This window comes from Salmo trutta, chromosome 7 (genome assembly GCF_901001165.1).
Source record: "Salmo trutta chromosome 7, fSalTru1.1, whole genome shotgun sequence".
Lineage (NCBI taxonomy): Eukaryota > Metazoa > Chordata > Actinopteri > Salmoniformes > Salmonidae > Salmo > Salmo trutta.
In genome coordinates, this window is record NC_042963.1 from 46,210,022 (window position 1) to 46,227,940 (window position 17,919).

Here is a 17,919-nt window from a genome sequence, read left to right on the forward strand (position 1 = left end):
GGTAGTACTTTACACAATAACAGCTACAGACAAATGGGAAATGTCATTTATTTCACAACATCCTCTCATTGGTCCATATTATCATTTGTAAAATAACAAGCTACACTACATGACAAAGTATGTGGACACCTGCTCGTTAAACATATCTTTCCAAAATCATGGACATTAATATGGTGTTGGTCCCCCTTTACTGCTATAAAAGCTTTCTCTCTTCTGGGAAGGCTTTCCACTAGATGTTGGAACATTGCTGCAGGGACTTGCTTCCATTCAGCCATAAGCATTAGTGAGGTCGGACAATGATGTTGGGCGATTAGGCCTGGCTCGCAGACGGCGTTCCAATTCATCCCAACAGTGGTTGATGGGTTTGAGGTCAGGGCTCTGTGCAGGCCAGTCAAGTTCTTCCACACCAATCTCAACAAACCATTTCTGTATGGACCTCGCTTTGTGCACGAGGGCATAAACCGTTGCCACAAAAGTTGGAAGTACAGAATCGTCTAGAATGTCATTGTATGCTGTAGCATTAAGATTTCCCTTCACTGGAACTAAGGGGACTTGCCCAAACCATGAAAAACAACCCCAGACCATTAGTCCTCTTCCACCAAACTTTACAGTTGGCACTATGCATTGGGGCTGGGAGCGTTCTCCTGGCATCCGCCAAACCCAGATTTGTCCATCGCACTGCCAGTTGGTGAAGCATGATTCATCACTCCAGAGAACGTTTCCACTGCTCCAGAGTCCATTGGCGGCAAGCTTTACAACACTCCAGCCGACGCTTGGCATTGTGCATAGAGATCTTAGGCTTGTGTGCGGCTCCTCGGCCATGGAACCCCATTTCATGAAGCTCCCGATGAACAGTTATCGTGCTGACGTTGCTTCCAGAGGCAGTTTGGAACTCGGTAGTGAGTGTTGCAACCGAGGACAGACGATTTCTACGTGCTATAGCACTCGTCTGTCCTGTTCTGTGAGCTTGTGTGGCCTACCACTTCGCGGCTGAGCCATTGTTGCTCCTAGACATTTCCACTTCACAATAAAAGCACTTACAGTTGGCCGGGTCAGCTCTAGCAGGGCAGAAATGTGATGAACTGACTTGTTGTAAAGGTGGCATCCTATGCCAGTTCCATGATGAAAGTCACTGAGCTCTTCAGTAAGGCCATTCAACTGCCAATGTTTGTCTATGGCGATTGTATGGCTGTGTGCTCGACTTTATACACCTGTCAGCAACAGATGTGGCTGAAATAGCCGAATCCACTCATTTTAAGGAGTGTCCACATATACTTTATTTACAAAAGTATCTTGAAGGTTGGAACAAATGTCTGGATACAACTGAACTGCATACAAAATGTTTTGTGAGGAGAAATTTTGGGAACGTACTAAATCGAGGAGAGGGATGTCAAAGAGACTTGCTAACTCCAGGACAAGCAGTGGCCTAACCCTACCCTTATATGGTGGCATTTGGACAACGTAAAAAGTGCTGTCTAAACATTCAGTAACTTTTAAATAAATACAGTTACGAGCAAAAAGTTAATTATGTTCTCAATTAACATTATAACAATATATTTGTAATGTCAAAATTAGGTCCATATTCTTTTTGTGGATCTGAAAGGATTGGATGGATGAAAGCAACTTGGCAGAAGCTGCACTCAGCCTCTTTAAAAGCTAGGAGGTCCCATCACCATATTGCTTACATCTAGTCCGATCCTTTTAGATCTGTGAACGCTAAAGGGCTAAGGCCTAGACAGGAAGAGAAAGCAAAGTGTTGGACACCTCCCAGCCCAGATAAGTTAAGGAAATGGTATGACTATTAGGACACAGCCTGTGTCTGAGATATTCAGTACAAAATGTGCATCACAACCATCTCTTAAACAGGCATACGGGCTATTGCTAAGCGTTCCATGCATACCCCCTTCACATTATAGATTCATATAAATATACTACAAAAATAAATACATAAACAAATACAAATCATTTTGTAATAGGCAAAATAGTTGAGTACTGATATTTTCATATTAGGAAGTTTGCAAACTACAGATATTGTCTATTCTACCAGTAGGAACATGAAACTGTTCGCCATTATGCGATTAAACAGTATTGTGAAATCATCCCCTCATCCCCATTATGCAAGGAAACTGGTCCATTTGGGCTGTAGCAACTCAAGGATGTATTCTGCTGATGGTTGAAGTTGCCACTTAGAAACCACACTTGGCCCAGTCCACAAGAGATGGCAAATCAATATTCATTCAGCTTGTTATTTTTTAAATATACAATCCCTAATCATTGTAATGTTTTTCTTCCTTTCCCCACCATTTTGCCTTTTGAAAATCGCAAACGAAGGAGATGACTTGCTGAAAAGCTTAAATGTTCAATGACCCGTTTTGTCAGTGCAAACACCATAATAACCATACATTTTTCCTTGTAATTTCTGCTGTAAAGTTGAATTGCCAGTAAGTAAGAGACCCAACTAACTGCTAGTCCAATGCACCAGGGTGTACTACCAATTCTAAAGTTCAGGCTTAACAACCTTCCTCCATATTCATATTACAGAAAGACTACGCCCTCAAGACGAGGATTGCGTCAATCTGCCCTTTCAACTGACAGAAATAGGAGAAATCTCCTTCCAACTTGGCTTAAAAAATATCACTACCAAAAGCCCTGGTAAGATTGCCTCGATCCTTTCGTTTCAGCAGCAGAGAGTGGAGTCGAGTTCCGTGACATAGCGCCCCCTATCTACAGAGGTCCTGCACTTCAGGTTTACATTGGTGCTTTGGCTGGGGTTTCCTCCTCCTGCCAGGACAGCTCTGCTTTCTGTCTCGGTGGCTCCTGCTGTTGCTGCCTGATGACTGTCCTGTTCCTGTGCTAGGCTGTTTGTTAGCATGGCTGTTCTGACAAGACGTCAAACTCGCTCTGTCCACCTGTTGCCAGGAAAACATATAGGATCAGATTAACTTTATTGTCCCATTTTTCCTTGGAACAACATTTAGTGTGACATAATTTGATGTGTGGTAATTTAACACTAAAACTTGTCTGTTATAGTCACCTACCTTGCTCTTGTTCGACTGGTTTACGCAGCTGCTGGAAGAGAAACTTGTATCCCTGTGATTGGTCAATCCAGCACTGGGTGCAGATGAGCCTCGCCTACCCCGCGTCGTAGTCACCGGTTTACAGCGGATTCCGTCCGAATCCTGGAGGGATCATAGCAACCAATCAAGCGAGGGCAAAATATGATTTAACGACAGGCATCTCAATGTTTTAACGCATGAAAGGGTAGATTACCTAAGGGACCTTTCTTTTTATTAACCCCGTTTTCTACCAATTTCGTGGTATCCAACTGGTAGTTACAGTCTTGTCTCATCGCGTACGGACTCGGGAGAGGCGAAGGTCGAGAGCCGTGCGTCCTCCGAAACACAACCCAACCAAGACGCACTGCTTTTGACAATGGCCACTTAATCCAGAAGCAAGCCGCACCAATGTGTCGGAGGAAACACCGTACACCTGGCGACAGGAGTCGCTAGTGCGCGATGGGTCAAGGACATCCCTGCCGGCCAAACCCTCCCCTAACCCGGACGTGCCAATTGTACGCCGCCCCATGGGTCTCCCAGTCACGGCCAGCTGCGACAGAGCCTGGACTCGAACCAAGAATCTCTAGTGGCACAGCCTTAGACCACTGTGCCACTCAAGAGGCTCCTAAGGGACCTTTCTGATAGATTAAATATTTTAGAGCTTTAAATCACAGGTGCGAATGAAAGGGCAACACTGGGGCTGTAGTTATCAAGCGTCTCAGATCTACACGCCAGAGTATCACTTGATACATACAGTGCATTCGTAAAGTATTCAGACCCCTTGACTTTTACCACATTTTCTTATGTTGCAGCCTTGTTCTAAAATGTATTACATAATGTTTTTACTTATGTAAATAAAATATTTCCATTTTTTTTTTTATACATTTGCAACATTTTCTAAAACTTGTTTTCACTTTGTCATTATTGTGTATAGATTGATGAGGAAAATGTTTTCTTTTATCAATTTTAGAATAAGGCAGTAACGTAACAAAATGTGGAAAAAGTCAAGGGGTCTGAATACTTTCCGAGGAGCAAAGCGTGTGGAGAGAACACGCTCTGTTTCACAAGGCACTCACAGCATCACTGGAGCTAGCTGATGAAGACTGTGGCGAGGAGAATGACGAAGAGGGGGGAGGAGAGGAGCTGTGGGACTCTGCCCCTTCCTCAGAGAGATTGTTGATGCATTCCTCCATCTCCTGAAGCTCCACCAGCAACGTGACATTACCTGTGACATCATAGGGGAATGGAAAAAAATGTGGGGTTTGACAATTTTATACTGTTTTGATATAGTGTTATAATTGGCCTATAAAATGTCTCCTCTCCTTACCTTTTAAGGTCAGGGAGTTCAGTGATAGGGCAGCCCACTTCATGGTGATCAAGTCTCTGTATTCAGCAACTTCCTGGGTCACCCGGATGATTCTGCCCAGTATACTGCAGGACACACAATAATTTATATTACTACACGTTGGAACAGTGGACACAATATTTTTTTCCACTTAATATTGTTGAAAATATACAGTGCATTCGGGAAAGTATTCAGACCCCTCGACTTTTTCCATATTTTGTTACCTTACAGCCTTATCTAAAATGGATTAAATGATTCCCCCCCCCCTTAATCTACACACAATACCCCATAATGACAAAGCAAAATCAGGTTTAGAATTTCTTTTGCAAATGTATTATAAATAAAAAACTTATATGACATTCACCTAATTATTCAGTACTTTGTTGCAGCACCTTTGGCATTGATTACAGCCTTGAGTCTTCTTGGGTATGATGTTACAAGCTTGGCACGCCTGTATTTGGGGAGTTTCTCCCATTTCTCTCTGCAGATCCTCTCAAGCTCTGTCAGGTTGGATGGGGAGCATCACTGCACAGCTATTTTCAGGTCTCTCCAGAGATGTCTGATAGGGTTCAAGTCAAGCCTCTGTCCTTGAGTGGCCTAGCCATTCAGAGACTTGTCCCAAAGCCATTCCCGCGTTGTCTTGGCTGTGTGCCTAGGGTCATTGTCCTGTTGGAAGGTGAAACTTCCTTCATCTTTCCCTCGATCCTGACTTGTCTCCCAGTCCCTGCCACTGAAAAACATCCCCACAGCATGATGCTGTCACCACCATGCTTCACTGTAGGGATGGTGCCAGGTTTCCTCCAGACATGACGCTTGGCATTCAGGCCAAAGAGTTCAGTCTTGGCTTCATCAGACCAGAGAATCTGGTTTCTCATGGTCTGAGAGTCTTTAGGTGCCTTTTGGCAAACTCCAAGTGGGCTGTCATGTGCCTTTTACTGAGGAGTGGCTTCCCTCTGGCCACTCTACCATAAAGGCCTGTGCTGTCTTTCTGGAAGGTTCTTCCATCTCCACGGAGGAACTCTGGAGCTCTTTCAGAGTGACCATCGGGTTATTGGTCACCTCCAGCCAGTTCTAGGAAGAGTCTTGGTGGTTCCAAACTTCTTCCATTTAAGAATGATGGAGGCCACTGTGTTATTGGGGACCTTCAATGCTGCAGAAATGTTTTGGTACCCTTCCCCAGATCTCTGCCTCAACACAATCCTGTCTCTGAGCTCTACAGACAATTCCTTCGACGTCATGGCTTGGTTTTTGCTCTGACATGCACTGTCAACTGTGGGACCTTATATAGACAGGTGTGTGCCTTTCCAAATCATGTCCAATCAATTGAATTTACCACAGGTGGACTCCTCATTAAGGATGAGCAATGGAAACAGGATGCACCTGAGCTCAATTTAGAGTCTCATAGCAAAGGGTCTGAATACTAAATACATTTTTGTTAGATAGATATCTATATACACACACGTGTAGATTGATGAGGGGAAAACTATTTTTAAAATCAATTTTAGAATAAGGCTGTAACGTAACAAAATGTGGAAAAAGTTAAGGTGTCGGAATACTTTCCCGAATGCAATGTATTGTTCAAAGTTCCATTCCTGGCAGTCAGCTCCAGCGAACCCATCACTCACAATTATGTGACTGTAACCCTCCCCATGTGTCCCAGCCCTGCCCAGTACCTCTCGCCGTGGTTGTTGAGATGGTACTTAGCGATGGGCGACACAGCATGGCTCAGCACCATGAAGGCATAGTCAAACACCTGCTTCACCTGCATGGCCCCGTATGAGCTACGGCCAACATCATTGCCTGGACAACACAGGACAGACACCAAACTCTCAAGGTCAGGTACAAGCTTAGACTTGGCAGGTGCTTATTGCAGGAGTTCTCAAACGTCATCTCAATAAAACAACTGCATCTGATGTTTTATTTATGGCAGAAGTCAGAAGCACAAGCCACTACATTGAATGTGTAATTTTCAGAGATGCATCACATAGGTAGCTAGCTACCAACCATACTGTAACCAGCGTATGTAGTAAGGAGTCTTAAACTACAAAGGTGTGAACCCGGGCTCACCTGGCTGCAGTGGGTCTTCGATGTACAGCAGGGAAGGTCTGTATCCATCCAGCATGCTCTTCTGGACCTCGTCTTTGGAGAGGTAGCAGCCCCCGTCCTTGATCCGGATCCCCGTCTTCAGGTAGTTAAAATGGCGGCCGTACAGCTCAAAGAACTCTATGAGTAGGACACCAGTGTTGGCGTTGGGACTGCAGGCGTTCTCCCTGCTATGGAGCTGAAACACACACACTCTATTGTCTATTACTTGCTTCCATCTTAAGAACACGTAGCAGTAAGAACACTATACTGCTGGTGACAAATACAATTTGCCCTTGGGGATCAATAAAGTTTATTCAATGGTACAAAATGTATATCTCCTCACACCAGGTACGGAAGCACAGGATACTCTCAATGGTTGAGGAAAGGCCGGACAAATGCATCATATAATCATTTAATTAGAATACTAGATTGAGAGTATAATGATAATAATACAAGGCTGACGGGCACCAACCCACCTGTAAGAAGCTGACAGCGACGAGGAAGAGGCAGTAGGAACTGATGCCTCCTGTAAACACTTCATTCATGTCTCTTTGTAATAAGAACTGCTTCAGAACTAGCACCAGGTATGGAAGCACAGGATATTTCTGAGGAGAAACAGATGGGGAGAGAACTTTAGAGAACAGTAGTTCACACTTTGAGGATTGTGCCTAAATTCAGATGACGCTCAATCATTAGAAAGAAACACACACACACACTACCAGATAAGCTAAATGCCTTCCATGCTCATTTTGAGGCATGTAACACTGAACCATGCATGAGATCACCAGCTGTTCCGGAAGACTTTCTGATCAAGCTCTACGTAGCGGATGCAAGACCTTTAAACAGGTTAATATTCAAAGCCGCAGAGCCAGATGGATTACCAGGACACATACTCAGCGCATGCACTGACATGATGAACCTCTCCCTGTCCCTGTCTGGAATACCTACATGTTTCAAGCAAACTGGCATAGTCCCTGTGCCCAAAAATGCCAAGTTAACCTGTCTAAATGACTAATCGGCTCGTAACACTCACATCTGTAGCCATGAAATGCCTTGGAAGGCTGGTCATGGCTCACATCAACACCATCAGACACCCTGGACCCACTCCAATTCGCATACCGCCCCAACAGATCCCCCAGGTGACGTTCTCTCTATTGCACTCAACTGCCCTCTCCCACCTGGACAAAACTAACATCTATGTGAAAATGCTGTTACATTTACATTTTAGTCACTTAGCAGACGCTCTTATCCAGAGCGACTTACAGTAGTGAATGCATACATTTCATGCATTTCTTTTTTTGTACTGGCCCCCCGTGGGAATCGAACCCACAACCCTGGCGTTGCACACACCATGCTGGCGTTGCAAACACCATGCTCTACCAACTGAGCCACTGTTCATTGACTACAGCTCAACATTCAACACCATAGTGCCCTCCAAGGTCATCACTAAGCTAAGGACCCTGGGACTGAACACCTCCCTCTGCAACTGGATCCTGGACTTCCTGACAGGCCTCCCCAGGTGGTGAGAGTAGGCAACAACACATCCGCCACACTGACCTTCAACACCGGGGCCCCTCAAGGGTGCATGCAAAGTCCCCTCATGTACTCCTTGTTCCCCCATGACTGAGTGGCCACGCACGACTCCAACACCATCATTAATATTGCTGACGACACGACAGTAGTAGGACTGATCACCGACGACGATGAGACAGCCTTTGGGGAGGTGGTCAGAACCTCTCAACATCAGCAAGACAAAGGGAGCAGATCGTGGACTACAGGAAACGGAGGGCGGAGCACGCCCCCATTCACATTGACGGGGCTTTAGAGTAGCGGGTCGAGAGCTTCAAGTTCCTCGGTGTCCACATCACTAAGGATCTATCATGGTCCACACACACCAACACCAGTCCTGAAGAGGGCACGACAACGCCTCATCCCCTTCAGGAGGCTGAAAAGATTTTTGCATGAGCCATCAGATCATCAAAAGGTTCTACAGCTGCACCATTGATAGTATCTTGACTAGCTGCAATACCGCTTGGTATGGCAACTGCTTGGCATACGACCGCAAGGTGTTACAGAGGGTAGTGTGTACGGCCCAGGGTTTTCTGTATTCTGATGAATACAACTGGCACCGGCAAATTGGAAGAAGAAAAAAATCCCATTGCGAAATAATGCTTTTTAGCCTATTCATTGATGGAAATACATTTGACTGGTCATGTTTATTGGTCTATAGGTTAATTTGCATAATTTTGTAGAATTAAATTGCCGCAGATATACAGATGCAGAGCCTTTGAGAGGAGAATCTGTCAGACTGCGCAAGAGCCGCTGCAGCAACATCTTGTGGTGCTTTCAAGACAACTGGGAACTCCGAGAAATACGAGGTCAAATGATCTTCAGCTTGTAAAGTCAGAGCTCTAGAAAGGGGCCCGAGTTCCCAAGTTGGAATTCCGAGTTGGCCAAACCCTCCCCTAACCCGGACAAAGCTGGGCCAATTGTGTGCCGCCTCATGGGTCTCCCAGTTGCGGCCGGCCGCAACACAGCCCGGTATCTAAACCCGGGTCTGTACTGATGCCTCTAGCACTGCAATGCCTTAGACGGCTGCGCCACTCGGGAGGCCTGTGCAGTGCCCTTTTGACAACAGTGTTTTCCCCTAAGTGCATTAGGGAATAAACATTCGCATGTAGCCTATTGCCTTGTGCACATTGCTGTACTCATAAATGCGAAGAAACAAATGTGTATCAACATTTTAAGCTAAACGTTCTGATCTCTTGCATCACTCATTGCTTTTTTACAAAAACAAATAATGTAGCCATGGCCTACTGGTTGTATGAATTTAGGATCTATCGTCCCACAACTGTCTCAGAGTATGTTTGGAATAGGCTATTTCTTTCTTGACAAGCTGACCAATTGAATATGTAGCCTAAACTTTTCTACTATAGTAGATTGACATAGGCTAGCGATTTTGCTGTTCGTTAATTGTCTTGTTGGCTGAGGAAAAGTAAATGTGGACAGTTATTCTAACATGTTCAAAGTGACATCAGAATTCGGTTAAAAGGACCGGACATCGTTACATCCTCGACTTGCATGTTGTATTAATATGAATTACCATAATCTAAATGTGATTTGTCATTCTGAGCACCGTGGGTGGACGCCCTAATCAGGTAACCCACCTAATGCATATGGATCCGGTAAATCTAAATTTTGCCGGTAAAATGTCCGGCACCACCTTTTTCTAACGGAAACCCTGGTACGGCCCAGTACGTCACTGTCAAGGACTCCAGCTACCCTAGTCATAGACTGTTCCTTTTCCTACCGCACGGCAAGCGGTACCGATGCACCAAATCTGGAACCAACAGGACCCTGAACAGATTCTACCCCCAAGCCAGAAGACTGGCAAATATACTGAACAAAAATATAAAATGCAACAAGTTCAAAGATTTTACTGAGTTACAGTTCATATGAGGAAATCAGTCAATTTAAATAAATAAATTAGGCCCTAATTTATGGATTTCACATGACTGGGAATAGAGATATGCATCGGTTGGTCACAGATACCTTAAAAAAAAAAAAAGGGCCTCAGGATCTTGTCAAGGTATTTCTGTGCATTCAAATTGCCATCGACAAAATGCAATTGTGTTCATTGTCCGTAGCTTATGCCTGCCCATACCATAACCTCAACATGGGACACTCTAGTCACAACTTTGACATCAGCAAACCGCTCGCCCACAGGACGCCATACACGTGGGTCTGCGGTTGGGAGGCCGGTTGGCTATACTGCCAAATTCTCTAAAATGACATTGGAGGCAGCTTATGGTAGATAAATTAACATGACATTCTCTGATGGACATTCCTGCAGTCAGCAGGCCAATTGCACGCTCCCTCAAACATTTAGACATCTGTGGCATTGTGCTATGTGATAAAAGTGCACATTTTACAGTGGCCTTTTACTGTCCGCAGCACAAGGTGGATCTGTGTAATGATCATGCTGTTCAATCAGCTTCTTGATATGCCACACCTGTCAAGCGGATGGATTATCTTGTCAAAAGAGAAACGCTCACTAACAGGGATGTAAACAAATTTGTTTAGAGAAATAAGCTTTTTGTGTGTATGGAACATTTCTGGGATGTTTTATTTCAGCTCATGAAACATGGAACCAACACTTTACATGTTGCATTTATATTTTTGTTCAGTGTAGTAAGTCCGGGTAGCCATTTGGTTAACTATCGACATTGACCGTTATTGCACTAACTTTTTTGACTCACACGCTGCTGCTACTGTTTATCTATCCTGTTGCCTAGTCACTTTATTCCTAGTTATATGTACATATCTACCTCAATTACCTCATACCCCTGCACAACTCAGTACTGGTACCCTTTGTACAGTGCCTTGCAAAAGTATTAATCCCCTTTGCATTTTTCCTATTTTGTTGCATTACACCAGTAATTTAAATGGATTTTCATTTGGATTTCATGTAATGGACATACACAAAATAGTCCAAATTGGTGAAGTGAAAAAAATTACTTGTTTCAAAAAATAAAATAAAAAAGTGGTGCGTGCATATGTATTCACCCCCTTTGCTATGAAGCCCCTAAATAAGATCAATTACCTTCAGAAGTCACATAATTAGTTCAATCTAAGTGTCACATGATCTCAGTATAATTAGTTAAATAAAGTCCACCTGTGTGCAATCTAAGTGTCACATGATCTCATATATATATACACACCTGTTCTGAAAGGCCCCAGAGTCTGCAACACCACTAATCAAGGGGCACCATGAAGACCAAGGAGCTGTCCAAACAGGTCAGGGACAAAGTTATGGAGAAGTACAGATCAGGGTTGGGTTATAAAAAAATATCAGAAACTTTGAACATCCCAGGGAGCACCATTAAATCCATTATTAAAAAAATTTAAAGAATATGGCACCACAACAAACCTGCCAAGAGAGGGCCGCCCACCAAAACTCACAGACCAGGCATGGAGGGCATTAATCAGAGAGGCAACAAGGAGACCAAAGAGAACCCTGAAGGAGGTGCAAAGCTCCACAGTGGAGATTGGAGTATCTGCCCATAGGACCACTTTAAACCGTACACTCCACCGAGCTGGGCTTTACAGAAGAGTGGCCAGAAAAAAGCCATTGCATAAAGAAAAAAATAAGCAAACATGTTTGGTGTTTGCCAAAAGGCAGGTGGGAGACTCCCCAAACATACAGAAGAAGGTACTTTGGTCAGATGAGACTAAAATTGAGCTTTTTGGCCATCAAGGAAAACACCTGGTCTGGCACAAACCCAACACCTCTCATCACCCCGAGAACACCAAGCATGGTGGTGGCAGCATCATGCTGTGGGGATGTTTTTCCCCTTCGGCAGGGACTGGGAAACTGGTCAGAATTGAAGGAATGATGGATGGCGCTAAATACAGGGAAATTCTTGAGGGAAACCTGTTTCAGTCTTCCAGAGATTTGAGACTGGGACGGAGGTTCACCTTCCAGCAGGACAATGGCCCTAAGCATACTGCTAAAGCAACACTTGAGTGGTTTAAGGGGAAACACTAAATGTCTTGGAATGGCCTAGTCAAAGCCCAGACCTGAATCCAATTGAGAAACTGTGGTATGACTTAGATTGCTGTACACCAGCGGAACCCATCCAACTTGAAGGAGCTGGAGCAGTTTTGCCTTGAATGGGCAAAAATCCCAGTGGCTAGATGTGCCAAGCTTAGAGACATACCACAAGAGACATACCACAAGAGACTAATAGGCTGACCACACCGCTCGCGTAGCGTGCACGAGCGTTGCAAAATAAATTTTGAAATCTATGTTAATCAATTATCGCACCCACACTGCTCACGAGCGTCTGCATTGCCAAGGGCTAAAATAGAACTCCTTTCTATTTCTGACGCAGATCGCGCTGCAAGTCCTGCCTCTCCCATCTCCTCATTGGTTTATAGAAGCAGGTACCCACGTGCCATATCCTTATTGGTTATACCCATGTGGGTGATTGAAAGACGAACTGTGTTGCCGGTCGCTGTAGTAATACTATGAGTTTAGATGCCAATCATCATATAAGTTCAAAGCTGAAAAAGCCTGGAAGGAGGAGAGATGACCAGAAACGATTCGGTTGACTGTTTTATGTGTGGATGAATTGTCGGAGTAGAGGACCTTGTGCATTTCAGGTGAAATAACAACTCAATGTTTATATCCCAGGACAAATTAGCTAGCAAGTGCAAGCTAACTAGCTAAATTGCCATAAATGTTTAATGCTTTTCGACCTGTTCCCAAATTAATGTAATTGGTTTGTTTGTTTTGATATTTTAACCTGCGTGTCGTGATCGCGTTTGGTGTAGGGGGACAAAATAAACGTATTCACGATGGCGCACGCGTGCAGCCGGTTTGGGTTCCGTGTTACAGTTGTAATTGCTGCAAAAGGTGGCTCTACAAAGTATCGACTTTGGGGGGTGAATAGTTATGCACGCTCAATTTCATTTTTTTTTGTCTTATTTTTCTTGTTTGTTTCACAATAAATAAATAAAAATTGCATCTTCAAAGTGGTAGGCATGTTGTGTAAATCAAATGATACAAACCCCCCCAAAATCAATTTTAATTCCAGGTTGTAAGGCAACAAAATAGGAAAAATGCCAAGGGGGATGAATACTTTCACAAGCCACTGTATATAACCAAGTTATCTTTACACATTGTGTATTTATTATTATATGTTATTACTTTTCTATTATTTCTAAATTTTCTGTCTCTGCATTGTTGGGAAAGGCCAGTAAGTAAGTATTTCACTAATAGTCTAAATCTTTTCTTTACAAAGCATGTGACAAATACATTTTGATTTGACACACACAGGGAGCATTGTACCTTTTTATAATCTTTGATGAGGGCTGCAGCTTTGACGGCATTCTTCATGTTGAAACTGATGTCAACTTTGACCTCCGTGAGAGAGTCTGTCAGTTTGATGATTGGCACCTAAAGACCAGACAAGATCAGATTTGACCGGCATACAGACACCGATAATTCCCTGTCCAGAATTATGTTCACAACACACACACACCCTTAACAAGGCTTCCCTCCACAGACAGACACACAAAACACACACTACCCATACCGTGGCCTTGTCCAGAACTTTGACAGAATTCTCCTCCACCACTTTGTGTTTCCTCAGCGCCTCTTCTAACCTCCACAGAGGGAGGGTGTCTCCTTCCCTGAACTTCACAAACACCACCAGGTCAATGTCACTGCAACATCAATACAAAGAATCACATTATATTCCTCCTTGGCGTAAGTTGGTGATAATAAAGGTTATGAATACTTTTTCAGTGAGGAAAGGACTTGAAATTCAACGACAGGTTACCTGGTGGGTAGATAGAGACCCGTGCTGAAACTTCCAAATACTTGAACCTGCAAAGCAAGTTCACACCATGAGTAATGAGATTGCATATAAAACTCCATGACAGCAACGATAAGCTATAATATTATCATATCGGTATGCATGCTAATAAGAATTACTACACCATTTCAAATTCAATAAATAACAACACAAGGAAGTCAATGGCTTTACATCTCCGACTACAGTGAAGGTGATTGACTTACGTCAGCAGTGGGCCAAAGGTCCTTAATGACCCTCTCTATCCTCTCCACCACCTCCCTCCTCATCTTCTCCTCCTCCGGCCGCGGAGACATGTAGGCATAGAAGTCCTGGATCTCCTCATGAAGCCTGCAGAGTCAGAGACACACACCGTGGTTAGAATGTGTTCTAGAACACGTTTGAAATACTTCAATAGTAATGCAGTCAGGGGTTCCCTGGTAGATTTGACACTTGAAACATCGATTCATTAAATGTCTTTATATCAAGTTTCAAGCTTATTAACAAACAAGTAGGCTAAATACCTATTACATTTAATGTTTTCTGTTATAGCAAACTAATCACATAGCACTACAGTGTGTAGACCAGAAGTGGCCTTCAGTCTGCCAGTGTACCATGTAGCCTGTGATTACTGAGCAGGAAGTTACTTTAAATACACTAGTGGGTAAGTATGCAACTATACTAATGAGCAGCAGTGTGTATTCCCAGGAGGACATGACATGTGTCAGCCCAGCCAGCTGCTTTTCAATATGTCATTCGGTAATAAAGTGCTTTAGAATAACCCTCAATGGCGCATGGGACAAGGCTATCTGCGGCATCACACTAGGCTTTAAATACAGTAGAGGAGATAAGGTTCAAATTAATGTTTCTGCATGTACAGGTCTCAGTGCAGTGGTGGGTTTAACTGAAAACTCATAGTATAGGCCCTCGGCCATTGTGATAGTTTTGGGTATAGGCCCCATTTCTGATTTTGAAACTATATAGTATAGCTATGAAACCCCTGTAATTCAAACCCCCAGATCTGTGCCTCGACACAATCCTGTCTTGGAGCACTACGGACAATTCCTTCCACCTCATGGCTTGTTTTTTTTCTCTGACATGCACGGTCAACTGTGGGACCTTATAAACAGGTGTGTGCCTTTTCAAATCATGTCCAATCAATTGAATTTACCACAGGTGGTCTCCAATTAAGTTGTAGAAACATCTCAAGGATGATCAATCAAAACAGGATGCACCTGAGCTCAATTTCAAATCTCATAGCAAAGGGTCTTTTAATTTGCAAAAAAAAATATCTAACAACCTGTTTTCACTTTGTCATCATTGGGTATTGTGTGTGGATTGATGAGGATTTTTTATTTAATACATTTTAGAATAAGGCTGTAACGTAACAAAAATGTGGGAAGAGTCAATGGATCTAAATACTTTCCAAAGGCACTTTATGCTGCAATAGCCACTCTCTCAGGACCTGAGCACTAGGACCATGCCAAAGGACCACCTGGCTTTGCGACTCCTTGCTGTCCCAGTCCACGTAGTCGTGTTGCTGATCCAGTTTCTGCTGTTCTGCCTGTGGAACCCTGACCTGTTCACTGGACCTGCTACCTTATCCCAGACCTGCTGTCTCAACCTCAATGCTCTGCTATGAAAACCCAACTGACATTTACTCCTGAGGTGCTGACCTGTTGCACCCTCTAACCACTTATTATTATTTGACCCTGCTGGTCATCTATGATGAACGATCCAGCCTTAATGGCCATTTTCACAATCTCCACCGGCACAGCCAGGAGAGGACTGGCCACCCCTCAGAGCCTGGTTCCTCTCTAGGTTTCTGCCTTTCTAGGGAGTTGTTCCTAGCTACTGTGCTAGTACATCTGCATTGCTTGCTCTTTGGGGTTTTAGGCTGGTATTCTGTATGAGCACGTTGTGACGTCTGCTGATGTACAAAGGGCTTCATGAATAAATGTTATTGATTGACTGATTTAGTTTGAGCAGAGAGGAAGGGTCGTAACTAGTTACCACAGCCAGAAAGTAATAAATCCTGCCTATGTATACCATTTCTACTCTTAAAATGTGATTATAAACCTAACCACAATGCTAATCTTAAATTAAGACCAAAAAGCTAATTTGTGTTCACATACATTTTTACGATTTAGCCACATTGGCTAGAATGGTCCCATCTGATATTTCCTCCTCGGGATTGCCTTACATTTTAAGACATTTATTTTCATTTATTTTCATCTGGTATCTGGTCAATATAATGTATAATCTGTGGTTTGAGAGGTCACTCGGGCTAGGAAAAAAGACAATGTAGGATCCTTCTGAGAAATCATCTCATGTTGATCAATTTATCAGGTACAAATCCTTGCCAACACACAAAAGTCCCTCCCTGTGCTCTGTAATAAATCGTCAGCCACAGTTCAAACATGACAAGTTAGAGCAGTTATGCTGCCCCAGGCATCCTTCCTTACCCCAAAATCCCTGCAGCGTAGTTCCTGGTTTTCCAAGGCGTGTCCGTGTAACCAACTCTACGGCATCCAGTTTCGTCCACCGTAGAGTTGCAGCTAAAACTCAATAAACTGCGGTTAAAACCGAAAGTGCTCGCTCGGTTGTCTCCCCTCCTTCTGTTCCCAAATTCGTATTCTCTCTCTCTCCAGCTACCGAATGCAGTGCCACCCACAATCCCGGCACCACTACTGTCCTTCCCCACAGGATGCTGGTTGATATTTTCTTCCAATAAATCGAATAGCTGTTCTATTTTATTATCGCCTTTCGGATTAATCGTCCCTTGCATTCTCGCCTCACTGCTGCTCGTGCCACCGTCGGGTACTCCGTACTGAATCACGTTTCCCGTGCCCCCGTTCACCGATACAGTTGTACAGGACTAGTCTTGCTGGTGGACGTGTTCGAGGCAGCAGAGCCGTGGTTCTTATGATTATTCAAACTCAAATTGCGCAGACCATGAGTCTTTATCCAAATCTCCAACCACGCGCTGTTGGCAGTGCTGAGCTGTTGGGTTGGGAACCAGGCGAGTATTGGATCCACGCACCCGTGCACGGCACGCTCGCTAGGTTTGCGTGACTGGCACGATAGAGGCAGTTACGTTGATCTGCTAACGAAAGAGGAGAATTGACAAACTCTACGTGCAGTATATGCAGTCCAATAATGTAGATGTAAACAACAGTTTGTATTAACACGACAACAAATTGTGGAAATACAGACGTCGAGTATTTCTTAAGAACAACACGTGACAAACTAGTTTTCTCCAGACACTCCATCAATGGCGGAACTGATAGTATTGCTCAAACCAAATATGATGGATATACTGACTAGATACATGTCTCTTCGCCCTAACAATGGGAGTAGATTTCCACAAAGAGGAACGGCGGGATGTCTAGCTCCGGCCTATTAGTAGGATTGGTGGATATATCATTATTGTTATCCTTTTTTTGAACCGCCTGTATTCAATGGAGAGAGATGCTATGCTACTAGCATCATTCCATAGACATCTCCGATATTGTTTTTTCTCAAAGTTTCCGGGATGTCACGTGTCCTATCTATTATCAGTCCACTAACAACTTTAAGCATTACGAAAGTAAATTCGATTAAATAATCCTCACGTAGCCAATAAGACATACATTTTTATTGACCAAATTCGAAACTCCCATTCATGGCCTCCATACAAAAAATCATTGCGGATCAACGAAAAAAAACCTGTTGGAGGGTGGCAGACTTTCCGCCAAGTTGGGCCTTTCAATTCAATTTCAATTTAAGGGCTTTATTGGTATGTTTACATTGCCAAAGCAAGTGAAATAGATAAACAAAAGTGAAATAACATATAAAACATGTACAGTAAACATTCCACTTACTAAAGTTCCAAAATAATAAAGACATATAAAATGTCATATTATGTATATATACAGTGTTGTAAGGATGTGCAAATAGTTAATGTACGAAAGGGAAAATAAATAAACATAAATATAGGTTGTATTTACAATGGTGTTTGTTCTTCACTGGTTGCCCTTTTCTTGTAGCAACAGGTTACAAATCTTGCTGCTGTGATGGCACACTGGTATTTCAC

The 17,919-nt window shown here is 43.5% G+C and overlaps 1 protein-coding gene across 1 annotated transcript; it reads right to left on the reverse strand.

Annotated features, from left to right (window-relative positions):
- Positions 1 to 1,252: 1,252 nt before the first annotated feature.
- On the reverse strand, positions 1,253 to 17,618 carry LOC115197517 (terminal nucleotidyltransferase 4A). The gene is made up of 12 exons (XM_029759137.1): positions 16,310 to 17,618; positions 14,072 to 14,195; positions 13,833 to 13,879; positions 13,587 to 13,716; positions 13,340 to 13,447; positions 6,963 to 7,091; positions 6,469 to 6,682; positions 6,075 to 6,201; positions 4,384 to 4,487; positions 4,133 to 4,281; positions 3,039 to 3,179; positions 1,253 to 2,909 (listed from the first exon to the last, which is right to left on the reverse strand). The coding sequence occupies exons 1-12, from the start codon at positions 16,630 to 16,632 to the stop codon at positions 2,721 to 2,723; spliced, it is 1,785 nt and encodes a 594-aa protein (XP_029614997.1). The 5' UTR covers positions 16,633 to 17,618; the 3' UTR covers positions 1,253 to 2,720.
- Between the last annotated feature and the right edge of the window lie 301 nt (positions 17,619 to 17,919).

Coding starts and splice junctions, on each gene's coding strand:
- LOC115197517 (XM_029759137.1), bottom strand. CDS start 16,632: ATGCAAGGGACGATTAATCCGAAAGGCGATAATAAAATAGAACAGCTA. Junction 14,196..16,309: donor TACGCTGCAGGGATTTTGGG/GTAAGGAAGGAT, acceptor CTGACTCTGCAG/GCTTCATGAGGAGATCCAGG. Junction 2,910..3,038: donor ACCAGTCGAACAAGAGCAAG/GTAGGTGACTAT, acceptor TCCTGGCAACAG/GTGGACAGAGCGAGTTTGAC.